This window comes from Sinohyriopsis cumingii, chromosome 18 (assembly GCF_028554795.1).
Source record: "Sinohyriopsis cumingii isolate HCF-2022 chromosome 18, ASM2855479v2, whole genome shotgun sequence".
In the NCBI taxonomy this organism is placed as follows: domain Eukaryota; kingdom Metazoa; phylum Mollusca; class Bivalvia; order Unionida; family Unionidae; genus Sinohyriopsis; species Sinohyriopsis cumingii.
In genome coordinates, this window is record NC_142978.1 from 51,623,561 (window position 1) to 51,650,232 (window position 26,672).

At 33.4% G+C, this 26,672-nt stretch overlaps 1 protein-coding gene across 1 annotated transcript in view; it reads right to left on the minus strand.

Annotated features, from left to right (window-relative positions):
* The window catches only part of LOC149776638 (neuronal acetylcholine receptor subunit alpha-10-like), a 62,279-nt gene that overhangs the window by 12,834 nt on the left and 22,773 nt on the right, over positions 1-26,672 (minus strand). Inside the window, exons 2-3 of the mRNA XM_089941144.1 lie at positions 9,109-9,651; positions 1,532-1,677 (exon numbers count right to left, since the gene is read on the minus strand). Of these exons, the coding sequence (XP_089797270.1) occupies positions 1,532-1,677; positions 9,109-9,151 (189 nt within the window). The 5' untranslated portion in view covers positions 9,152-9,651. The remainder of the gene's footprint in view (positions 1-1,531; positions 1,678-9,108; positions 9,652-26,672) is intronic.

Genomic DNA, 26,672 nt, shown 5'->3' on the forward strand with positions numbered 1-26,672 from the left:
TGACTAATTTTATCATGATAACTTGCTTTATGAGCGGGAATGTTTTGTAATACGTTCAGCAATGTTTTGTAATACGTTCAGCAATGTTTTGTATTACGTTCAGGGTCGTTTTGTATTACGTTCAGAAAATCGTGTTCTATGATGCTAGTAAATTGGATATTTCGTTTTTTCTGCTTATGAATAATGGCAATCGAGCCAGAGTATCATTATGGATGGAAGTAATTCCTTTATATACCAAAATGTTTCATAATCGGAGACATACGGTGGATATCGATGAAAATAAGTCATCGAGACACCTTAAATTTTCGTTGTCTGATAATTATTTCCATTCACATCCTTATTCAGGTTTAAAACAAGTTAAGATAAACAATGGAAACGGATGAATCATCTTTGAACAAGCTTTTTATTAGTTTTCAATATCCTCTTTAATTCAATCCCAAATTGTATATATTTTCATACCTTGCTGAACATCGTTCTTGGCATACGTTTAAAGATTGTTGACGCAATTTCTAAGTGTTTTATACTTTTCCTATTGATATGATTTTCCCTCTTCGTAGCTAACGTTTTCAGTCCGTCCCGTGATCAGCTGTCTTACCATGGTTTATCGTTTTGGGCCATAATCACCCTTCCTCCAACTTCCTTGAAAGGTTGAATAAATATTTTGCTCATTGTATATATATATATATATATATATATATATATATATATATATATATATATATATATATATATATATATATATATATATATATATATATATATATATATATATTTCTTGAAATCCAGTTCAATACAATAACAAGACATATAGCCATTGTGTTATGTCTCGTATCACAAACTTGAAAGCCAATCAAATATAATAAAAAGACCCGTGCGCCGCATTTCTTAACACAAATTAGAATTGAAATACAATAAAAATGGCGAATAAAGCGCCAGTAATCATTGATGTATGCCTCCTATTACACATTAGAAATCTAATTTAATATTACAAAAGGGGCTTACTGCCATTGCGCTGTATCCCTTATCACACAATTGAAAACTAAATCAATACAAATAGAAACGGTATATAACCATTGCGCTGTATTCCTCCCTTATCCCACAAGTAAAAAAAACAAATCAATACAATAAAAGGGCCTACTGTCATTGCCACACAGCCGAAAGTCAATTTACTGCAACGAAAAGGTTTGTTAAACATAATAATTCAACTATCAAGTAATTTAAAGCTTATGATGCATGGCAATTTATTATAATCCACATTCAGGTTTTCTAAACAATGTTGATCGATTTTATTTAAATAACTGACCATTTTATTCACGGGGTGGAGATTGGGCTTGTTTTGTCTTGTGTTCCCTTATTCCTTGCAAAATGTTTTGCTTAACTTGCCTGTCTACAGTTCCCATATTGTCACATGAAAAAGAAATGTCCCGTATAAGGAACGAATTTAATCAAATGTGGTAGGAGTGAACATCCCAGCCTCCACCCCATTACCCACACCTCTTGCAAAATGATATGATGGTTTCATCATTATTACCACGTCGATGATCTGTGCTAGCGCTACCCCAAAGGTGACATTGAGGGTCTGGGTATGGTTCTTGGAGGGGCGGATTCGTTTGTCATATTCCTTCATCAAGTCTCGTACTAGACGGTATTCGTGCACATCACCAAACACACCTGGAACTAAAACAAAGCACATGAATGTATACATGTAAACAAATATGGCCATTTAACTAACACACTCTGTCCAACACCATGACCAGTGCTTACTTTTCGGATAGGAAGGTGTGAATGTCGATCGTAGAATGGGTTAAACGATCCGTCTGAACGATATATTTCCGAATCTGGCAGTCATGGATTCCATCCATCAGTTATGAGATGATTGTTTCATATACCTTACTGAAAACTGGGTTGCAAGATGAACAAACTATAAAAACATTATTCATATATCTTTGCACGACGGCAAGTAACAAAATGTACTGCCACAGTGGTCCATCAATGGGTCCAGCCCATACAATTGGACAACAAAATGTACTGCCACAGTGGTCCATCAATGGCTCCAGCCCATACAAATGGACAACAAAATGTACTGCCACAGTGGTCCATCAATGGGTCCAGCCCATACAAATGGACAACAAAATGTACTGCCACAGTGGTCCATCAATGGGTCCAGCCCATACAAATGGACAACAAAATGTACTGTCACAGTGGTCCATCAATAGGTCCAGCCCATACAAATGGACAACAAAATGTACTGCCACAGTGGTCCATCAATGGGTCCAGCCCATACAAATGGACAAAGATTGATTAAGATCAACCTTTGGCTCTAAAAAACGGAGACTTGCATTGTTGTCAGAAGAACAAATACTGACTGACTGGTATCACTGAATTATGCAGGGATATCGATGTGAAAACAAAAAAGAAAAACCGAAGTCTTTAATACTTTTAAACTGGATTGCGTTTGGGTTTACCACTTGATTTCGAGATATAATAAGCTGACTGTGTTTAGGACCTTAATTGAAATACTATAGACATTTGACTGCATTTAAGTCATTAGTTTGAGATATAATATATATTTGCGTTTTAGGCCTTAATTTGAGACATAAAAACGTGTTTTCGGCTTTGATTTGGGACGAGTAACAACCATTATCAGAATAGTCTGGTTAGAAACTCTAGCTTAAAGTTATCAGACCTTTACAAAAATAATGAAAATGGAGGATCGAAACTTTTCCATCCCACTTATTTGCAGCAGCTAGCAATGATGAATGTGCACGTGTAGGTTTTACCTGTATCTTCGTTCCACATCTTCACCTATGAGGTCATTCAGTGCATTTAACCGTGCCGAAAATTAAAAGGCCAGCCAGTTAAGTGAAAACAGGCGCCACTGTATCGTGGATAAAACAATACAAACAAATCTTAGTAACCATTTAATTCAAAATTATCTCTACGAGGCGCCGTAGCGGACAAAAGCTGGTCCGGTGAGAAAGTTGCAATTGAAATTTCTATGTCGTATGTCGTATGTCGAGAAATCTAATAACACGTGTTGGATCCAATTGCATGTCCTTCAAGTTCCATTTTCTATATAGATATTTTAGATTTATATGTTGAATTATACAGTGGTGGTGTAAAGTTCTATTTCCTATGTCGACGTTTGACAGTGTATATTTTGAATTACACAGCAGTGGTTGAAATCTCAAAACATATGTAACGTTGAATGTAACTGCTTGTGATGAAAGTTCCATTTCATATGGCTAGTATACAGATTTATTTCATCTGCTGAGTTTCACAGCAACGAGAAACAGCCTTCTTGTTTAAAAATAACACTGTCCTTTCACAAAAGTGACCTCTACCGAAGAAATTCATAGTAATTTTCTCGACCTGTGAATGTGTAACTTTCAAACTGTAAATGCATGACATATAATAGCGCCTCATAATTGAATACACGAATGACGTATCTTAATACTCGATATTATTTTGAATTGTTAAATTGAACATTGTGTAATGTTACGTTTAATACCAACACATCATTTCACCATATAAAAATTAAAATTCTGACAAGCACAATAAAATGTCCAACTACCGCTGTGTAATTCAATCGATCCAATATAAAAACTCGACATACGAAATGGAACGTTCAGCACAAAAAAAATGCAATCAATGTGACTCAATATGCTAAATTGAAACTATCGACATATGACATCAAAATGTTAACAACCATCGTGTAAATTCGGAAGATGCAGTTTTGAAACTCGGCATTGAACATCGAATTTTCAACCAGCGCTGTTTAATTCAACATACAAAAACTAAATACTCAACATAGAAAATGGAACTTTCAACATAAACTCTTTGAACCAATACGTAAATTGGGAATTCTCGACGTATGACATTGAAAATTTCAACCGCAGCCGTGTAACTCAAACGACACAATCTAAAACCTAGACATAGAAAATATAACTTTCAACTAGTTCTGTTACATTCAACAGACACAATCTAAAATCTCGACCTAGAAAATGAAACTTTAAGGACAAGCATTTTTGACACAACACGTGAAATTGGAATTCTGGGCATATGAGATTAAAATTTAAATGGCAGCCTTCTGATTGTGCCTGCTTTTGTCCGGTACCGCGCATCATACTGACTAATGACATAAATTCCATGCAGCAATACGAAACCACCACTGTTCTGCTAAGTTATTCTTAAAAAGGGACCACACAACATAGTATGGCAACTAGTAAAATGGTAAAATGAAACTTGAAATAGACAGGATAAGAATAGCGGGGGAAGGAAATTTGGGGAACCTGAGACCAGGATTCCTGATAAGTACAGACCTACAAAATTCTAGCAAAACAGATAAACCCCAATTTAAAAAATGCATTTAAATAAATTTAAAAAAATTATCCAAATTCTTTTTTGAGTTTTTTTCTTTCTTTGGAAAACAACACCACAGACCTTTTGACACGACCTTTTTATACATGAAATAAAGAAACTGACATTTGTTGTAGACACAGCATTAGTCGTGTTATTTATTGTTCATATACGTGGCATTCACACTGCCTTCATGTCTACATTAGAGAATCGTCTAATATGGCATGAAATGCATTGTGGGTAAAATCAAAGGCAGTATATTCCCAAGGGAGCTAACAGGAAATGATTTAATAAGCAGGATACTGGAATCGGTATTGCTATCGCCGTTCGTCGGTCACAACGTTCCGTCATTATTCAGACTGAAAAACATTGATATAACGAATACGATCAGGAGGAGGGCAGAACCCCGACGATCGGAAGAAGACAATAATCGACTGTGTTAAATGTAAATCTTAACTTTCCATAGGTTTGACATTTGGTTTCACTTTTCTAACTCAGCCTGTGGCACTTAATGACGTTTGGTGCAATGTGCATCATCCATTCGTCTTTAGCGGCATACCGTGACACTAGTTTAATTGCACTACCTAAACTGTATTTTGTTGTGCCCATGCGGTGTCCTTGTTGCCCACACTAGACGAGGAGCTCGTAGCAATTAGACAAGACATGTAAATGGCCATAACCCTAACAAGACGGATGACAATTCAACAAGACATGTAAATGACCAACACCCTAACAAGACAGATGAAAATTCAACAAGACATGTAAATGACAATCACCCTAACAAGACGGATGAAAATTCAACAAGCCATGTAAATGAGCAATTACCTAACAAGACGGATGAAAATTCAACAAGACATGTAAATGACAATCACCCTAACAAGACGGATGAAAACTCAACAAAACATGCAAATGAGCAATACCCTAACAGGACGGATGAAAACTCAACAAGGTATGTAAATGACCAACACCCTAACAAGACGGATGAAAATTCAGCAAGCCATGTAAATGAGCAATACCCTAACAAGACAGATGAAAACTCAACAAGACATGTAAATGACCAACACCCTAACAACAGGGATGAAAATTCAACAAGACATGAAAATGACAAACACCCTAACAAGACAGACGAAAACTCAACAAGACATGTAAATGAACAACACCCTAACAAGACAGACGAAAACTCAACAAAACATGTAAATGAGCAACACCCTAACAAAACGGATGAAAACTCAACAAGACATGTAAATGACCAACACCCTAACAAGACGGATGAAAACTCAACAAGGCATGTAAATGACAAACACCCGAATAAGACGGATCAAAATAACAAGTTCAAGCAGCAATGCCTTATATTCATTACAAACGTATCGAACAAAATGAGAACAACATAACAAATGAATGAGGACATTGAAAGGATATTTTGAAAGAAAAACAAATTGAAGACGACGAGCTACAAATAAAGCACGAAAATGTGCAAAATGTCTTATTTAAGACAGTGTCTACATCCACCTTTCTTTTTTCTTCTTCATATTATCGGTTATGTCATTTACAATTTATATCGAACGTAATCATAGAAGATAAATATGAAACGACAGAGCCTTCTACAAACTCCACAGCAATGGACACCAGCATAACCTGGAAATGCATAGCATGTACGAAGTCCAATATCATAGCCTGTACAAAGTCCAGTATCATAGTCTGTACAAAGTCCAATATCATAGCATGTACAAAGTCCAGTATCATAGTCTGTACAAAGTTCAATATCAAAGCCTGTACAAAATTCAATATCATAGCCTGTACGAAGTCCAATATCATAGCCTGTACAAAGTTCAATATCATAGCCTGTACGAAGTCCAGTATCATAGCCTGTACAAAGTTCAATGTCATAGCCTGTACAAAGTCCAATATCATAGCCTGTACATAGTGCAATATCGACTGAAAACGAGCATTGTTTATTTTCTTACAACAATTTTAATCAACAATCCGATTAAAATTAGCAGTGTTTATTTTCTTACAATAATTATGTAACAACGACCCGACTGAAAATGAGCAGTGTTTATTTTCTTAAAATAATTGTAATCAACAATCCGACTAAAACGAGAAGTGTTTATTTTCTTACAATAATTCTAATCAACAATCCGACTGAAAATGCGCAGTTTTTTTTTCTTGCAATAATTATAATACAACGACCCGACTGAAAATGAGCAGTGTTTATTTTCTTACAATAATTATAATACAACGATCCGACTGAAAATGAGCAGTGTTTATTTTCTTACAATGATTATGATACAACGACTCGACTGAAAATGAGCAGTGTTTATTTTGTTACAATCATTATAATCAACAATCCGACTAAAACGAGAAGTGTTTATTTTCTTACAATAATTCTGATCAACAATCCGGCTGAAAATGAGCAGTATTTACTTTCTTACAATAATTATAATACAATGACCCGACTGAAAATGAGCAGTGTTTATTTTCTTACAATAATTATAATCAACAATTTGACTGAAAATGAGCAGTGTTTATTTTCTTGCAATAATTATAATACAACGACCGGAATGAAAGAGAGCAGTGTGTATTTTCTTACAATAATTAAAATACTACAATCCGACTGAAATGAACAGTGATTTTACTTTCTAGCAATAATTGTAATACAACAACCCGACTGAAATGAGCAGTGTTTATTTTCTTACAATAATTCTAATCCAACGACCCGACTGAAAGGAGCACTATTTGATCGATGAATTTGAATTTTAAGTTAAAAACAATAGCTCTTGACATTAGTATGCATTAAACACGAATATTAATTGTTGAATAGACCAAATTTTATAATCTGAAGCAAATTCTGGATAAACTTAGTGATCGTCTTGAGCAATAAACAATAATGGTTCTTTTGAATTACACCAGACTGTCAGACGCGGAAAGAATGTGATCGTTTACATGACTTCTATAAAGGAGATTTGTAGAGGAAATTGGAAATGGCGATATTTATAGTATTACTCTATGTTATTAAACTAAGTAACGGATAAGGGCGAAACTGAACAAGTTTTGTACCATTCAACAAATAATTTATTTTCCAAGAATACAAAGTGAAAGTTTAAAATGAAGTATCAGTATTGTGAATTAAATTCCAAATGTTCATAAAAGTTCTTTCACAAGTCCAAATGTAATAAGTTCTAATTGAATTCCAGCGGTATTCCAAATAAGTTATAAAATTGAATGTGTTGATGTTGCTGATGTCTCTAATGTGCTAATGTGCCAATGGTCTGGGATCGTGGCGTTGTGTTAAGAGACTTTTAACGTGCTACAATAATATAGTCCAAAAATGTTCTTGTCTGAATACGCTATAATTCCAAATTAATGTTCAGGCCAAGAATATTATTGAAGAGCACTTTGTATTTCCAGTGAATAACTATTTGAATAAATAAATCCAACCAAATGACCAAATATGAATACACAATAAGACCGAATCTGCTTCAAGATGTTTGGACAAGAATGAGTAATTTTTAGATAAATAAGATTATAAACCTCCTCTACTTGACCTCGGTCGCAATTACCATTTTCTTAAAACAGTCTGTCACTTAACGGAAGTTTCTTTGGTCCAAGTCAAGACTATAAACATGTTTACATTAATTAAAATCCGAACATTTAATCCAGACTCAAGGAGAAAATTTTAGCAATGTGTTTTGTTGTTTACATATCAATGTCACTGGTATGGTACACAGTGAGCTTGATTTTGGATAAGGTCAGGTACAAAATACAAGTGTATAAAACATATAATCATTAAGAAAAACCAATAAATAATACGAATTAAATATGCAAAACAATATAGTGGTGGTGATCTTGGGCACGTGTCTTAAAGTTTTTTCCATAGATCTTATTAAAATCAGCCATACTATTCTTAAGAAACACACCGTAACAACATGATGGGTATTATGCAATCCTAAAATTGATTATAGAATAACAAAAAGTAATCTGGGTATAGCCCAATCTCAAAATTAACAATGAAACAACACAAAAAAAAACATTCCGGGTAATGTGCAATCCTAAAATTAATTAAAGAACAACAAAAATAATCTGGGTATTATGCAATCCTAAAATTATTTTAAAAAAGCAAAAACATCATGGATATTGTGCAATTCTAAAATTAATTATAGAAAAACTAAGAGCACGCTGGGTATTGTGCAATCCTAAAATTAATTAAAGAACAACACTAAATATTCCGGGTATTGTGCAATCCTGAAATTGATTTTAGAAAGAAAAAAAAACACTCAGGGTATTGTCAATCCTATAATCAATTATAGAATAGCAACAAAAATATATTGACAATCAAATGCAGCAAATATTTATTTTGTGAATGGCAACAAGACAACTGACCATTCAAGAAATACCAAAAAAAGTACACCTCTATACAGAAATTGAAGGTTCTCGCAGAACGCATTGTAATGGAATAGCGACTTACACAAGATCGCTGTATATCCAGCTTTTGCCTACTGGGTTTGAGAAACACTTGGGATCAAATACATGCTGAAACTAAAATAAATTGCAGATTTGATTTGTCAACACTAAATACTAGTGGAACTTGTGTGACAATTGTGTTGCACTTGTACTACACGTCTTAACCAATCAAAAACACCTTAAAGTTTAACACTAACCAATAGAAAAAATAACGTTTAACACTAACCATTTGAAAGCACATAATGTTTCACACAATTAATGATTTAAGTATTAAGAAAACGTACTCACCGGATATAGCAGATACAAAAAGGACGACTCGAATGAATATCATTCCCACGAACTCAAGGCGATATTCACTGAATATCGATGGTCATTTCCAGACAGTTGATATTCACTTTACTGAATCTGAAGGTTTATTCACGAACAAATTAAAGGAGATCCAATTATTGAATCTTCCGGATTTGGTCCTCACTTAACTGCTGATGGAACTAGACCAACATCAAAGTACATTCTTCAGTACGGACGATGAGATGAGTTATTGCTCTGAGATATGTTTTCATCGAATGAACATTTTCTAATGTACACTTCTAATAACGAGCAGAGCGAATATTAATATATATATATTTGTGGCATATAAGTTCCGCATTAACACTGAGACCTTGTAAAAATAGAAATTCATGAAAAAGGTCTGTGTGTCAATTCTTCAACTGAAGAGCTTCAACTCTGACTGTGCACCTCGCAGTGTTTCAGTTAGTCCACGAAAGAGAGAATTCATTATCCTAATAATACAGTTCATCTTGTACGTTTATGCATTTTTTGATGATCCTTTGCCTGAAAAAAAGAAATTAGTCAATTAGCACGGAAATCACATTCTCTGAATACTTACGTACTTAATTAAGGTCGATTTATAGTCACCAAGCAACCAATAAAACTTCAACTTACCATGTCATTGTTTTAGGAATAAGCCTGTTCATGCAAAGCTCCAAGTGTTTTTTAACAAAAGAACTGTCATGATCTCTCATAAATAATCGCACAATTCTTTGTTAGGTTTACTACAGTTTGTTGATATTGCTAAAAGAAAATGTTGGGATTGCTTTTACTCGTCCTACAATAGTAAGAAAAAAATATTGGTAAACTTTTGACACAAGCAACAGATGCTATACATTTAGATAACGTAGATCTTCTACAGTACGTGTGCAAGATTTCATCCCAGACGCTGAATAAATTCGTGAGCATAATATAAATTAAAGTCTATTAATTAAAATATAAATTACAAATATTGTTACGTCATATTTTATTGGATACAAAGCCTTCAAGATTTTGAGTGTGGGAGGCTAAGAGGACACGGGTTGAAACATCGATAAAAAGTCAACAGTCAAGCCTGAAAATTCTCCAAATCGATAACAAGGAAACAGAATTGTTCACTTAATTGACAGTCAAGCCAAATTAAGAGTAAGAAAATGAAGTACAAACTATTTGTGTCCGACTAGTATTTGATGTACTTCTTGTGTGACGGGCGTATTTCCTGTGTAGCATAAAACGGGCCGGCATCCTTCTCAAAATAACCCAAGTGACAATTACCGACTTTTATAATTCTTTGATAATTATGTTTAACGTTAATTACTGATTCAATATCGATCTCATTTTGCGTATTATCGTACACACACGTAACCACCAAAGCATTAGTCAATATACATTTGGATATTATTAATTTGGGCATAAATTGGTGTAAATTGAGGAAAACTGCCAGTCAACAAGTTTCTCTGTCTTTTTAGATCCTTGGATCAGATTTCGAGACAAAATACATAAGTGCCGACAAATAGCAGAATCAAGCATTAAATTGCTACAGGCCTTTGTATTGAATAATTATGAAACTCCGAGAAGTATCAAAAATAGTTGTTTCGCGTCAAACGTGTGCAGTAAAATGTATTTAATTGGGTAAAGTTGAATCAATTTTAAAGTCAATTACCCGATATCGTCAAGGTTCTGAGCAAATTCCTGTATGGACATTAATAATTATTTGAGTTAAATACGTATTGTCTACATGTCTACCGTTCTGTCATTATAGGTACACTGAAATAGTACAGTCCGTGATTATGCTCTGCTTTAAACATCCAAAGGTTTAAAACCCCAAATAACGGTAATCTTTCTTCCAGAAACCATGAATTTAAGCACTGGCGAAAACGTCATCTTATTAAAAAAAACACGTAAATTCATACATAAGGAAATAACAAAATCAGCAAGTTCAACAGAATATGCGACGGGTGCACCGACGTCGGAAATTTGAAGTACGAGTAATATAGCTTTCGCCTCGAATCCCTTTATTCAAATTATTATTAAGAACACCTTTTCATGAACTAATCATGACTGTACTCACTGATTTATCAAAATCATCTCTCTCTCTCTCTCTCTCTCTCTCTGTATATATATATATATATATAATATATATATATATATATATATATATATATATATATATATATATATATATATATATATATATATATATATATATATATAGTTATATGTAACCTTATTTATGCATTGCTAATCAGTCACGGTATGTCGTAAAAATCCACACAACTAACAACTAACCAGCGGACTCAAGTGCACAAAATACAACAAAACAACAATAACACGTACATGGTTTACACAAAACGTTTATCATGGCACACACACACACACACGTGCGCGCACATACACAAGTATGTATAAGAAAGCTGTATTAAATCGCAGTGATTACATATCCTCACGCGCTAAATTTTAGTCTCTTTTTTGAGAACCCATTTCTCTAAATTCATAAGAAATGTAAAAAAAAAAATCACTGATACCATTATAACCTTGAGCCAAAACTGTTAATATCTGTATTCGTTTATTTGCGATAATTACAGCTTATTTTACTAATATTGATAATCGGCTCTTTAATTGGACCGATTAAAAAACAGCAAAGAAATGTTTGACCCCTAATATATCCCGTACGTTGATATGATCAGAGTCATAAAACTGTATGTAAATTATCTGATGAGAGAATGGTCAACGCAAGCACTGGAAGCAGACGATAACAAGTGAGGCGCTTATGTATAGCTACTTGTCATTATGAACACTGGGTGATTTTGTGAAGAATGTAGTGAAGAAAAATAATTTAAGTACTATACGTATATAGTTTGCACTTTTTTTTCTTTAAAATCTGTCTTTTGAACGAATTATTTTGTTACGTGGCAACATCACGCTAATACTAGGCAACGGAAGCGGAAGTACGAAATACACAGATGCTTCCGATTGCTACGAATTTAGGCATGACGCCGATATACAAAGGAGTATGTTTTGTTTTCTAGTGAGTCGAACCGCTCTAATTAAAAGATGTTGTTGATTTAGCGACATTTCTGCCAATAAAATCCTAGCATAGCTTCAGTTTAGACAAACGTGAAGATTGATTTTTTGGCTATTTGTGGCACATCGATACAGACTAGGTTAAATCATTGTGCTGAGGTAATTGGAGTAAGTGGCTTGCCCCAAAAACACACCATGGGGGACAGGATTCGAACCATTACCATACTGATAGCGAATTGCGCGTGCTGACCAGTAAGCCACGGCAAACTCATTATAGGGAAATTTTAAAATTTGCAGGGAAATAAATGGCAAATAGTTTATCGTATTAAGTCATATGACATTCCGATTTTATACCATGTAAATCTATTAGAGACAGAGGGACAATTAGATTTGTTACATTGCTTGTTATTACAAAAACGTATACATAGATGAACACAAATTATTCTTTATTTTAGTTAAATATGTCAGTTAACGATATTTTTATGCGGCAATAAATTGATTCACAAACAGGAGAGAACAGATGATCTTACAATAAAGTGGATGTCCACACTGAAAGCAGCAATGAGAAATGAATATACAATACGTTCTGTTATCATAGTTGTGTGTAAATCCATATTGACTATAGGTTGGTATATCCCGCATGGAAATTATACCAAATCACCATACAATTATATAAACCCCTGTGTTTTAGTGTCTGGTTTTAGTACACAACGATAGTAATGATAGTAATGAAAAACAATGCAATTACAGAAAGCCTTTTGTTTTAGTGCCTGGTTCTTTCATAAAAGCCATGAAATCCCTAAGTTTGTCCCAGTTATTAGGGTGCACGTGACATATACTGTAAGACCATATCAGACCAGAAATGGATAGGTGAAAGAAGAACGTATTACGTCAGGAGCAATGAAAAGAGGACACCTGTTCAAAACATCGTTTTAGCTAGCTATGTCAAGGGGTTGATATGCAACGACACTTAGCTAGCGAAGATGCCTAAAGGAATGACAATGCAGTTTCTTTTTAAGCAAATATGAAATAAACATTCATTTACATAATTTGTTGACCAGCCTTAGGCGATGCCTTACTAGGTAATTAAAAACTATTCCGTTATTCCAATAGGAATCGTCGTTTATTGGCTCCTATTATGTGGTAACGACTGTATCATATACTCTTACAATCTTCTTACCGGATCACCCAACACAATTTCTCTAGGAGTTAAATTACTTTTTTTTCTTGCACAAAATCATAATGTGCATATAAAGGCAAGACCAAGACTTTGGATGTCTTTCGTACAGACCAATTTCCATGCCATGCGTGCTATCCTACGTAGTTCCTTAGTGGGTTACAGTATCAGAGTGCAAAGTAAAGACGATCTGGTACCTTGAACTATAGTTACTACTAAATATGGGAGAATTTATACAAAGGTATGAAGCTGGTAAGCTCGAATGAAAGTTGTAATTCTATATGCATGAAAGTTTTAGTTCATTCATTGAGAATCAGAAGACTCTGGCTTTCTTTACATTGAATCTCGTCACCTCTCGTCCAGTCATTCCCATGATGTAGAGTTGAAGACGTATATACAACGTCATGAATGACACCTCATTTAAGAGAGCCTGAACACACTCTCTCTCTCTCTCTCTCTCTCTCTCTCTCCCCACGGGCAAGACATTTCTTAAGAGTATTTCCTTTTAATAGCAAGAAATGAGAAGAAGGTTATGAGAAAAAATCATCATAATACATCCATTAGATACGAAGACGTTAGATTGAAATGGTTCTAACTTGGGTTTGTACTTTCTTCTTAGAATATTTAAATGGGCAAATGGGTAAGATCCTTGAAGATATAATGGTAGAACCTACTTTGTGCCTGTATATTTTAGTATGTTAGACAAATCGTGGTACTATATCACAAGACCTAGAGTAAAGGTGGTTAATACTGTACGACATTACAGAAATTCTGGCCTTTAAGGCTGGTTAATACTGTACGATATTAGAGAAATTCAGGCCTTTATGGTGGGTTAATACTGTACGATATTAGAGAAAATTAAGGCCTTTAAGGTGGGTTAATACTGTACGATATTAGATAAATTCAGGCCTTTTAGGTGGGTTGATATTGAACAATATTACAGAAATTTAGGTCTTTAAGGTGGGTTGATACTGAACAATATTACAGAAATTCAGGCCAATGTCATTAGTTTGTGCAAGTCGCACGGAGATGAACATATAAAAAGAAATTAAGCCGGCCCTTGCTAGGCAAATTATTTTGGCAAACAACAATTTATGTAGTTTTCTTGAAGTCGCTAAAATTGTCACGAACACTGCAGGACACGCCGTTTTTTTTTCTTCTAAAATATATTTGACGAAAATCCTTCTAGGTTCTATTTCAGTAAAATGTGACACATTTTTGTAAATGCGTTTGTAATCATTCCGAGTGGAGTTGTTGTACCAAAACCTTTGAACATGAAGCTTGCCGAATAAAACGATAGATTATTAAAAATCATATTTTGGAATTCTAAACACAATTGTACTTATACAGACTTTTTGTAGTGTTTTGGCAATAACCTTGCCGAATTCATTTATACTCTCTGCTAAGAAGGTAATAAAATGCAAATGGACCAATGAACGGTTATTGTTGTGATCACTTAAGTTGTTATTTTCATATCCTTCTACCAATAATTCTTGCCATTAAAACGAAGTGTGTTTTAATACTGCGAAATTTAAAATATTTCAAGTGTACGATTTCATTCCTAATAGTTTAAGTACGAATTTGCACCAGTTTAATCATTATTGTAAGATAAATCAGCGGATTGCGTTGTTTATAGAATTGATAGCTATTTAATTTTGAGGTAGTTTTGTCAAATATGATGTGGGAAAGTATAAAAGATATGTTGATATAATTACGTACTACCCGATGCCAATTACAAATTTCATAAAATGGCTCTGGACAGGCACCACTTAAACTGCTTTTGGAGCTCTATGTCAGATCCTGTACCAGATAACATTTATTTTTTCAAAGATTTAAAATTCCAGAGAAAGGATATTTGGATGCTTACAGAGTCATGAATGTAATGGAAATGATCAACACATTGTGCTTTTCTTCTTACTGCCTTAATATTGTTCCATCGGATGCATTAAATGTTTTAGAAGTCTAGTAATTATATCCAATAAAGTTCTATCTTTCGCGGGGGTTGGGGGCTGGGGGTTGGTGTCTGAAGATAGACAATTGAACAAAAAGTGAATTAATAAAGAAAGAAGTTTGTTTTCACTATGTCAATCATAATCAGTATAATAATAATAATAATAATAATAATAATAATAACACTAATAATCATCATCATCGCAGCACATTATTTCTAATCTGCAAAACTTTTTGCACCTGTATTTGATCTGGACATTATTCCATGTCAGAAGAAAAATTCATAGAAATGAATGAATAAATAAACAAAATAAACAACAACAGAAAAACAACCCCGGGGCCCGTGATCGATCTCTATGGCCCTGTATGCATTACTCCATTATGTAAAGGTAAATTGATTAGTAATGACAGCAAGTTGGAAATATAATTAAAAAATATCTTGTGATTGGAAACGGGTACTGCGAGGCAAACATAATGATATTTGTGGAATACGTAAATATATATGAAGTATATATACGTATATATATATATATATATATATATATATATATATATATATATATATATATATATATATATATATATATATATATATATATATATATATATATATATATATATATATATATATATATATGAAGACCCTGGATCAATCAGCAAAAGTAATGTGAATGGTTCAGAAGAAATAGACGTACACCATCAACAACAACATCAACACAATAACAACAAAACACATCTATGATTAATATTGAAAGCCTACTGAAGCAGCTAACAAGATGTACAGTCCATGTACCATCCATGTACCATCCACGCATATTGTATCACAATTTCTGTATATGTAATAAGCAAAATGGTCGATGGCCGAGACGCCACTAGCGGATGAGCAGTTGTTAATTAGGATTAATATAGGACTCAAGGTACCCATAATAAACCGATGCAAACGCCATGATATTAAAAATTCAATAACTTTAAATTTCTGAGTGGTCATTATCAAACCTATATTTATCAGTACAGATGAAGCCTGAATGTCAGCTTCTGTGCAGAGAAAAGCATATGATTTTATGGACCAACATGTGTTTGAAACATTTGCTTTCAATTCCACACCAAAGAGTCAGGTGCTAATTTCAGTAATGAGTGTTCCAATTTCATGACTGTTAAAGAACTGAAATTCCATCAATAAAACAATGTCTCTATTTTGTCAGTGACAACTAGGATAAACTCTCAAAATATTCTTTTTCCTAAAAAAAATAACTTACATTATTAATCAGTCCTGGCCAGCCAAACCCTTATATACTCTATTTTATGTTCACCCATTTCCGAGCTGGTTCCCACTGTTCCATACAATTAGTACCGTGGTGTCCTTTAGCTGCCATAGAGTAAAGTTGCTCTTTATTGGTTCTGAGTTAGCCTTGTACATTAATAGACTTTAGGGAAAAGATAATCACCTACTATTACCAACAATATAATGCAAAATCCATATGTATCAAGCTTTTACATCTTGTTATGAAGATAAATAATTTCTCCATGACAAATTCCAGTTTTGTAACATGAATACTACAGCCTTTTATCAAAACCTTGACCTTAAATTGAATAGCACCCTTTCAGGTTATTTTAAGTCCATAGTATATTATAATCGTGGAAAAATGAGTAAATTCGGGACAAAGATACAACACGAGGATTATCAAAATATGTTAGAAACGACAGGACAAGCTGTTGTGGCCGTTGATGACGCCAGACGTCAAGCCTCTCAACAGCATTTCGTTTGATTTGTAATCCTGATAACAAAGGTACTTCACGCCAGCTGTTCATCTGCAACTGTGATGATGAATAGGGAATCATGTAACAAAACACAATAACAAGCTTCTGATTGATCATTGACACTCTGATACGATATGTGGTTTTTAGAACGGTGCTGAAACTGTCCAGCAATAAAATCAGTATTTACATTCATATGACGGATAAAACAGCGCTGTTTTCTATCTGAATGCTAATGGAAATTATTCAAAGCATCGCTATCTTTGGCGCCAATATTCTGGTACTTTGCTCGGTTTAGAAATACACTGAATACATAACAATGCAGCAACCAGGCATGTTGCACTCAATTTATATTGTCTTACAGAAGTTGACCCCATACTTATATATATATATATATATATATATATATATATATATATATATATATATATATATATATATATATATATATATATATATATATATATATATATATATATATATATATATATATATATATATATACATATATATATACATATATATACATATATATATAGATATACATATATACATATATATATACATATATATATATACATATATATATATACATATATATATATACATATATATATATATATATATATATATATATATATATATATATATATATATATATATATATATATATATATATATATATACATATATATATATACATATATATATATATATATATCTCTATATATATATACATATATATATATATATATATATATATATATATATATATATATATATATATATATATATATATATATATATATATATATATATATATATATATATATATGGCAAATAACAAAGCTTCCAGGTACAATGGGTCAGTGTAGGTGGCATGTATAAAAAAAGAACGTAGAGAAATAAAGGCATGAAAAGACAATGCAATACTGGTTAGAGTCTAATCTTGAGGGCTTTAATTACATTAGGATCTCTTTTTTTCAAAGGCCATAAAATATAACACAGTCACAAACACACAAAACAACGAATGCCCCAAAACCACAGAGAGAGAGAGAGAGGTTGTTGTAGACAGCGAATAGTGTAGACGAGACTTTAAGTGATTTAAATAAGCAAACTTGGTATTCGACAAGAATGTAAGTGATGTTGACAAGCAGTAAATCGGTATTAGACCAGACCTTAAATAGTTTAGATAAGCAAATTCTGTGTTAGTCAAGGCACTAAGTGATGTAAATCAGCAGTAACTCGGCGTAGGACAAGACCTTAAGTGATGTAAATTAGTAGGAACTCAGTGTTAGACAACATCGTAAATGGCATAAATAAGTAGTAACTTGGTGTGAGACAAGACCTTAAATCATGAAGATAAGCAGTAACTCTGGTAGACAAGACCTTAAATAGTCTAGATAAGCAAACTTTGTGTTAGACAAGGCATTAAGTGTTGTTGTCGTAGGGTTTAACTCCATTTTTCAGCACTAGATATACATGGCGGCCAGTATAAATGGTGGAGGAAGAACCCGGGAAAACCCCGGAAAGAACCACCGACCTACAAGAAGTTACTGGCAATCTTTCTCACGTACCCACATTGGCCATGCCCGAGACTCGAACCTTCGCAGACAGAGGTGAGACGGCAGTGAACCTTAACGGTGAGCTTTTTAGACCAGTCGGCCACTCGGTGCCCCACATTAGGTGGTTTAAATAAGCAACAAACTCGGTGTTATACAAGACTGTGAATGATGTAAATCAGCAGTACTTCGGCGTAGGACAAGACCTTAAGACTTACGGGATGTAAATAAGCAGTAAATCAGTGTTAGACAAGACCGTAAATGGTGTAAATACGTCATTTGGAGTGAGACAAGACTTTAAATGATGTAGATAAGCCGTAACTCGGGCTAGACAAGACCGTACGTGATGTAAACAAGCAGTAAATCTGTGTAAGACAGGACTTTAAATGATGTAGATAAGCCGTAACTCGGGCTAGACAAGACCGTACGTGATGTAAACAAGCAGTAAATCTGTGTAAGACAGGACTTTAAATGATGTAGATAAGCCGTAACTCGGGCTAGACAAGACCGTACGTGATGTAAACAAGCAGTAAATCTGTGTAAGACAGGACTTTAAATGATGTAGATAAGCCGTAACTCGGGCTAGACAAGACCGTACGTGATGTAAACAAGCAGTAAATCTGTGCAAGACAGGACTTTAAATGATGTAGATAAGCCGTAACTCGGGCTAGACAAGACCGTACGTGATGTAAACAAGCAGTAAATCTGTGTAAGACATGACTGTAAATGATGTAGAGAAGCAATAACTCGATGTTCAACAAGATTTCAAATTCTGTAAATATGCAGTAAGATTTCACCTACCTCCTGTTTTAGTTTAAGTAAGTCAATGTATAAATATTGATTTTACCCATATTTATTTTACTGCAAATTTTCTCCTATTCTTCCAGGCAGTTTACTACACGTTTTATTTTGTATGCCATACAATTTAATGTATTTTATGACATGTTTATTTATATGCCGTATAATTTTATGTATTTTATGGCATATTTATTTGTATGCCATATAATTTTATGTATTTTATGGCATGTTTATTTGTATGCCATATACTTTAATGTATTTATGTCATGTTTATTTGTATGGCATATACTTTAATGTATTTTATGTCATGTCCATTTGTATGCCATATACTTTAATGTATTTATGTCATGTTTATTTGTATGCCATTTACTTTAATGTATTTATGTCATGTTTATTTGTATGCCATATACTTTATTGTAAAGCATGTTTATTTGTATGCCATATACTTTAATGTATTTATGTCATGTCCATTTGTATGCCATATACTTTAATGTATTTTATGTCATGTCCATTTGTATGCCATATACTTTAATGTATTTATGTCATGTTTATTTGTATGCCATTTGCTTTAATGTATTTATGTCATGTTTATTTGTATGCCATATACTTTAATGTATTTTATGACATGTCCATTTGTATGCTATTTATTGTAATGTATTTAAGTCATGTTTATTTGTATGCCATATATTTTAATATATTTTATGGCATGTTTATTTGTATGCTATTTATTGTAGTGTATTTAAGTCATGTTTATTTGTATGCCATATATTTTAATATATTTTGTGACATGTCCATTTGTATGCTATTTATTGTAATGTATTTATGTCATGTTTATTTGTATGCCATATATTTTAATGTATTTTATGACATGTCCATTTGTATGTTATTTATTGTAATGTATTTAAGTCATGTTTATTTGTATGCCATATATTTTAATATATTTTATGACATGTCCATTTGTATGCTATTTATTGTAATGTATTAAAGTCATGTTTATTTGTATGCCATATATTTTAATATATTTTATGACAAGTTTATTTGTATGCCATTTACTTTAATGCATTGTATAGCATGTTTATTTGTAGGCCGTTTGCTTTCCTACATTTTACTGCATATTTATTGTATGCAATATACTTTCCTGCATTTCACCGCGTATTTATGTTTTATACCATATACTTTATAGCACTTATTGTATTGAAGTTTTATTCCTTCGAGTTTTCCACATTTTATTGAATGTTTACTTGTATTACTTTCTGTTTCCTTCATTTTACTGCATGTCAGACTTTGTCCCATTTAGCATCACAGTAATTTGGCACATAGTTTGTACATGAAACTGGTTGTTTTGAGATTGACTTTGAAAATAAAATATGATCCGTTTCATCAGAAAATAAAGCAGCGTACATGCTATACTTATGTGTTATACGTAAATGTCATAATTAACTTAAGTTATGTAGATTAAAGAAATATTGTCACTGCCTAAATTTATGAGCAGTTAATATGTGAGTGATGTTTGGATATACTTTATCTCATGTAAAGATTGTTCTTCGCCTAATCCATTTGGGAAAGTCGTCGTTCACAAGCCTTGGCTAAACCTTTAATCAAAATACCGTCTTTTTATAAATAAAAAGAAGGTGGATTTCTGTTTTAATTCTTTTGGTCTTATGTAGTGAAAGAAAATATTTGTTATCCAATAACAATGTGTAACAATGTGAATGAGACTGTCGGTAAGCCAAGTGCCTAACGAATTAGCGTATTTCATGTGTCTCATTCTAACGACATTGCAGCTGCTTTCATATTAGCTAGTATTTCAGTTATTCAAATTTGCTTGAAAATTTGTCTATATCACATTTCTTTGTTCTTTCTTTCCATCCTTACATCTGCTTTTCTCATCCGGATACTGGTGTTTATCTTCCAAAAGTTTATTGAATTATTTTATCTTTACCATTTTGTTTTCTTTACCATTTTGATAGCTTCACCATTTTGTAATATTTACCACTTGTTCTCTTTCCCATTCTGTTATATTTACCACTTTGTTATTTTTACCATTTTGTTATATTTACCACTTTGTTGTCTTAATCACTTTTTTATATTTACCATTTTGTTATATTTACCTCTTTGTTATCTTTACCGTTTTTATCTTTAGCATTTTGCTATCTTTACCAATTTGTCATCTTTACCATTTTGTTATCTTTACCGTTTTGATCTTTACCATTTTGTTATCTTTACCATTTTGTTATCTTTACCATTTTGCTATCTTTACCATCTTTAGATCATTTTACTTAACATTACATAACCATGATATGCTATTAAACCACTAGACGTACATACCCTCGAATGCACACACACACGCACGCACACACACGGTGCTTCTGGTGTAGGAATTTGGGACCAAGAACGGTCATCGACTAACCGGTCATGCATCTTGCTACATCTCAGTACAAATCGTTATAATAGTGACCAATTATTACTCCAGTGGTATAACCAGCTTACGAAATGGACTTCGTTTTATTGGCAAGGAAAGGTTCTACATACGATAAATGATTAGGGTATATTCATATGAGGATGATGGCTAAATGATAACATATTAAAACCCAAACAATTTTCATAGCTCTTTATATTTATTCACAATTTATATAACATATGAAACCATCACCCATGACATTTCCAACCATGGACAGTGGCTAAGAGATCGTAGCTCATCCTTCCATGACACGACCACACCAATGGACAAGGGAAAAAAGGTCATAACCCTCTCCTATGACACAACCCACCTATGGACAGTGGCCAAGAGATAACAACTCATCCTCCCATGACACATCCCCACCTATGGACAAGGGCTAAGAGGTCATAACCCACTCCCATTACACAATCTACCTATGGACAGTGGCTAAGAGGTCATAACGCATATTATTATTCATAAATGACCAGTCTTACTTCTTACGAATATACGCATTATGTGTGGCAAAAAAATTCATAAAATGTCACTGTACGCGATATTTATGTACATTTTTACTTCATGCCCCCAAGGACCACAAGAAAGAAAGCCCTAAATATATATCTCTTGTACCGGATTACATGATGGTAACCTAACTACCAAGTTTCATCGATTTACATTTAGCGGTTTAGGATATGTTGTCTTAATATACAGACGGGGGAAGGCGGGAATGTGAACAGACGTACATTATTACAATATTTCCAGCACTAAAGCTCGATGATGAATATACTCTGCTTCAAGGAATCCACATTGGATCATATTCACTCACTATTACAGTATAGGCCGTGACAGGCGCGAGTTTCCCGGACAGAATACAACAGTTACGAAAAGCCCGGACAGAATACAACAGTACAGTTACGAAAAGCCCGGACAGAATGCAACAGTACAGTTACGAAATGCCTGAACAGAATACAACAGTACAGTTACGAATAGCCCGGACAGAATACAACAGTACAGTTACGAAATGCCCGGACAGAATACAACAGTACAGTTACGAAATGCCTGAACAGAATACAACAGTACAGTTACGAAAAACCCGGACAGAATACAACAGTACAGTTACGAAATGCCCGGACAGAATACAACAGTACAGTTACGAAATGCCTGAACAGAACACAACAGTACAGTTACGAAAAGCCCGGACAGAATACAACAGTACAGTTACGAAAAGCCCGGACAGAATACAACAGTACAGTTACGAAAGCCTAGGACAGAATACAGCAGTACAGTTACGAAAAGCCCGGACAGAATACGAGTCATATTACATTAGTTGAATATCCTTCTGCCGAACGTCATGGTAATATGCACAATAATCAGTCCCGAAAACAATATCATCATTGTCTGCTATTCACAATCCCAAAAACAATAACAGCTAATACATACAAAAGCAATATACATACAAATAGTACAAATATTGTATATATCTTGAAACGATATGAAAAATTGTCTGAGTATGAATAATTTAGGTTTACATTGTGCCTTTTCCACCTTGATTCTTAGACAAACAATCGTTTCTTCAACAGTAATTAACTGCAATATATCTACTATAATTTCATGAAAATGGGTATTGCATATGTCTGCAAGAAAGTAAGTATTGAATATGTCTGCAAGAAAGTGAGTATTGAATATGTCTGCAAGAAAGTGAGTATTGAATATGTCAGCTTTGAAAGCAAAGAACGTAGATTCCTTGATGTCTGCTTTTGGCAAATGAAGTGTTTAAATTAGTGTCCGAAATTCCATCAGTGCAATAACAAGAAAATTAAATTGATTAATCTTTCAACGGCACGAGAAGAATTTTCCAATAATTAGTACATATCAATACCATAACTCAATCAAGGCTTTCGGAATTTATTGATCAAGCAAGGCTATCTTAACTTATTGATCAAGCAAGGCCATCAAAACTGATTGATGTTGATCAAATGTCAAGCGCCGTTGTTCTGTATTGAATTACCTATGATCCATGAAAATGAATCAAAACAAACTTTTTCAGATGTATTTTACTTCGTATGAATGTTATTTCTTCGCTGTTCTTCCTAGTTTTGGAGAGAAATAATCTGAATGAATGTGCGTTTCGTTGATAAGAACTGAAGAAATCACCAGAAAAGTCGGCGACTGCTTTTTAAATATCACATTGATCCTAATGCGGAACACAAGTTCTCAAAGGTTCATATTTGACGAGCGTGTATAGCGCAAAGAAATTACAATAATACATATGCATGGATTAGAGCCAAGCAAGTATACTTTAAACAAAAAATTATTAATTTAGGGTTCAATACTGTTGCAAACCCTAACAGTAAATCAGCATTTAATATCGCTTTATATCTGGAACCGATTATTAGTGATTCCAGTAATGCTGATATTTGTATTTGGAACCGATTATTAGTGATTCGAGTAATGCTGGTACATGTATTTGGAACCGATTATTAGTGATTCGAGTAATGCTGATACATGTATTTGGAACCGATTATTAGTGATTCAAGTAAGGCTGATACATGTATTTGGAACCGATTATCAGTGGTTCCAGTAATGCTGTCATTTTGAACCGATTATTAGTGATTCGAGTAATGCTGATACATGTATTGTGAACCGATTATTAGTGATTTGAGTAATGTTGATATTTGTATTTGGAACCGATTATTAGTGATTCGAGTAATGCTGATACATGTATTTGGGACCGATTATTAGTGATTCGAGTAATGCTGATACATGTATTTTGAAACGATTATTAGTGATTCGAGTAATGCTGATACATGTATTTTGAACCGATTATTAGTGAATCGAGTAATCCTGATACATGTATTTGGAACCGATTATTAGTGATTCGAGTAATGCTGATACATGTATTTGTTACCGATTATTAGTGATTCAAGTAAGACTGATACATGTATTGTGGTACCGATTATCAGTGGTTCCAGTAACGCTGGCATTTGGAACCTATTATAAGTGATTAGAGTAATGCTGATACATGTATTTTGAACCGATTATTAGTGATTCTAGTAATGCTGATACATGTATTTTGAACCGATTATTAGTGATTCGAATAATGGTGATACATGTATTTGGAACCGATTATTAGTGATTCAGGTAGTATTGGTATTTGGAACCGATTATCAGTGATTCAAGTAATGCGGGTATGTGGAACTGATTATCAGTGATTCAAGTAATGCTGGCATTTGGAACCGATTATTTTTATTAAAGTAATACTGGTATCTGGAACTGATTATTACTGATTCAAGCAATGCTTTAAAATTAAATCCAACAAATTATGCACAATCAAATCAAAGTTTTTCAGGATGATGTAAAATCCTTTGGTATAATTTGTATCATAAGTCGTGACCTTCAATTTCCAAGAAACAAACTATAAGTAAAAGTCTCAGAGTACTTCGCGAAGCGTCCTGTCCATGGGAAAACTTGCTAAAATTCGCTGGATTATTTTAAGAGTAAATCAAATGCAATACTTGCTAAATTCGCTGGATTAAGTTAAAAGAGCAGATTTGATGCAATGCTTGTCTTAACTGAAAACTACTGTTCTGTTTTTGGAGGGAAAAATGTATAATCTTCAGTGTTTGGAGGGGAAAAGTCTAATCAGGTATTATGAGACAGGACCAAAGTATGCTGATCACATGGTGTCGAAGTGTACACTGATCAGTTATCTTGCGAGAGTTAAAGCAACCCCTTGTTAAAAGTTGATTCATTTAACCACAAGATTAAAAACAGAAGTCAAATTTTAAAAGAAAGACAAAACATAAACTTTCATAATTCCAAAGAACATCGTGAAAAGCTTGGTTTTTCAATCCAATGATATTAAAGAAAAGTATGAAAACAACACGGTCGCACAGTTCATCCATTATTGTATTTCCGACTTGCACGATTCGCGTTACGCAGAATCACACACATCAGTTAGTAATTTCGACATATATCATAATAAACAACCGCCGTTGGTTCTGTCTTAACCACAGAAGTTCAATTGGCAGAGCGTTGGATTGGTAATCTGAGCGTCATGGGTTCGATATCCGCCCAGACCAGCCAGAGTCGGCTGTCTCAGTGTGTCCATAGAAAAGCCACGTAGCTCCTATTTACTCAGCATGATATAGCCAGCAATGTTAAAATACCATTTAACCAGGCCTGGACGACTTCCTCCAGGGCGCGGGCAGGATGTGTGATTTTTAAAGCCATACCCTGTGTATCTGTGTTTTAAAGTGTTGATTTGATCGGTAATTTTTCTTGTAGTTATTGAATTTCGGATAATATTAAAAAAATACATAAAAGTGTTACATTTGTAAAGGTAGAATTTTTTTACCATTAAAAGTCGTGACCATATCTATAGCCCCCCTCTCCACGTTTTAAAAGTGTTATTGCCTGGTTAAATTAGATCATTTAATATGAGATAAAGGATAAGAATTGCGTAGACCGGACTCGGACTGATGTGTAAGAATTGCGGATATGAAGCTCCAAGATGGGTTTAATTAAATTATATTAATTCTTACATTGTTTAGAAAACAAAATTAGCTTTATGTGCAAAAATTAAAATCTGTTAGAAAGTAGATATTTATCAAGACAGCACTTCAAAATGAGATATTTATTATGTCTGAGTTTAAATTAAATACATATTAGGCATGTAAACGCATTTAACCATATATATATATATATATATATATATATATATATATATATATATATATATATATATATATATATATATATATATATATATATATTCTTTTGGAAGAAAGGAATGTGGCGGCGATATATGAACCATAAAATAGTGTGTATATTGTTGGACTTA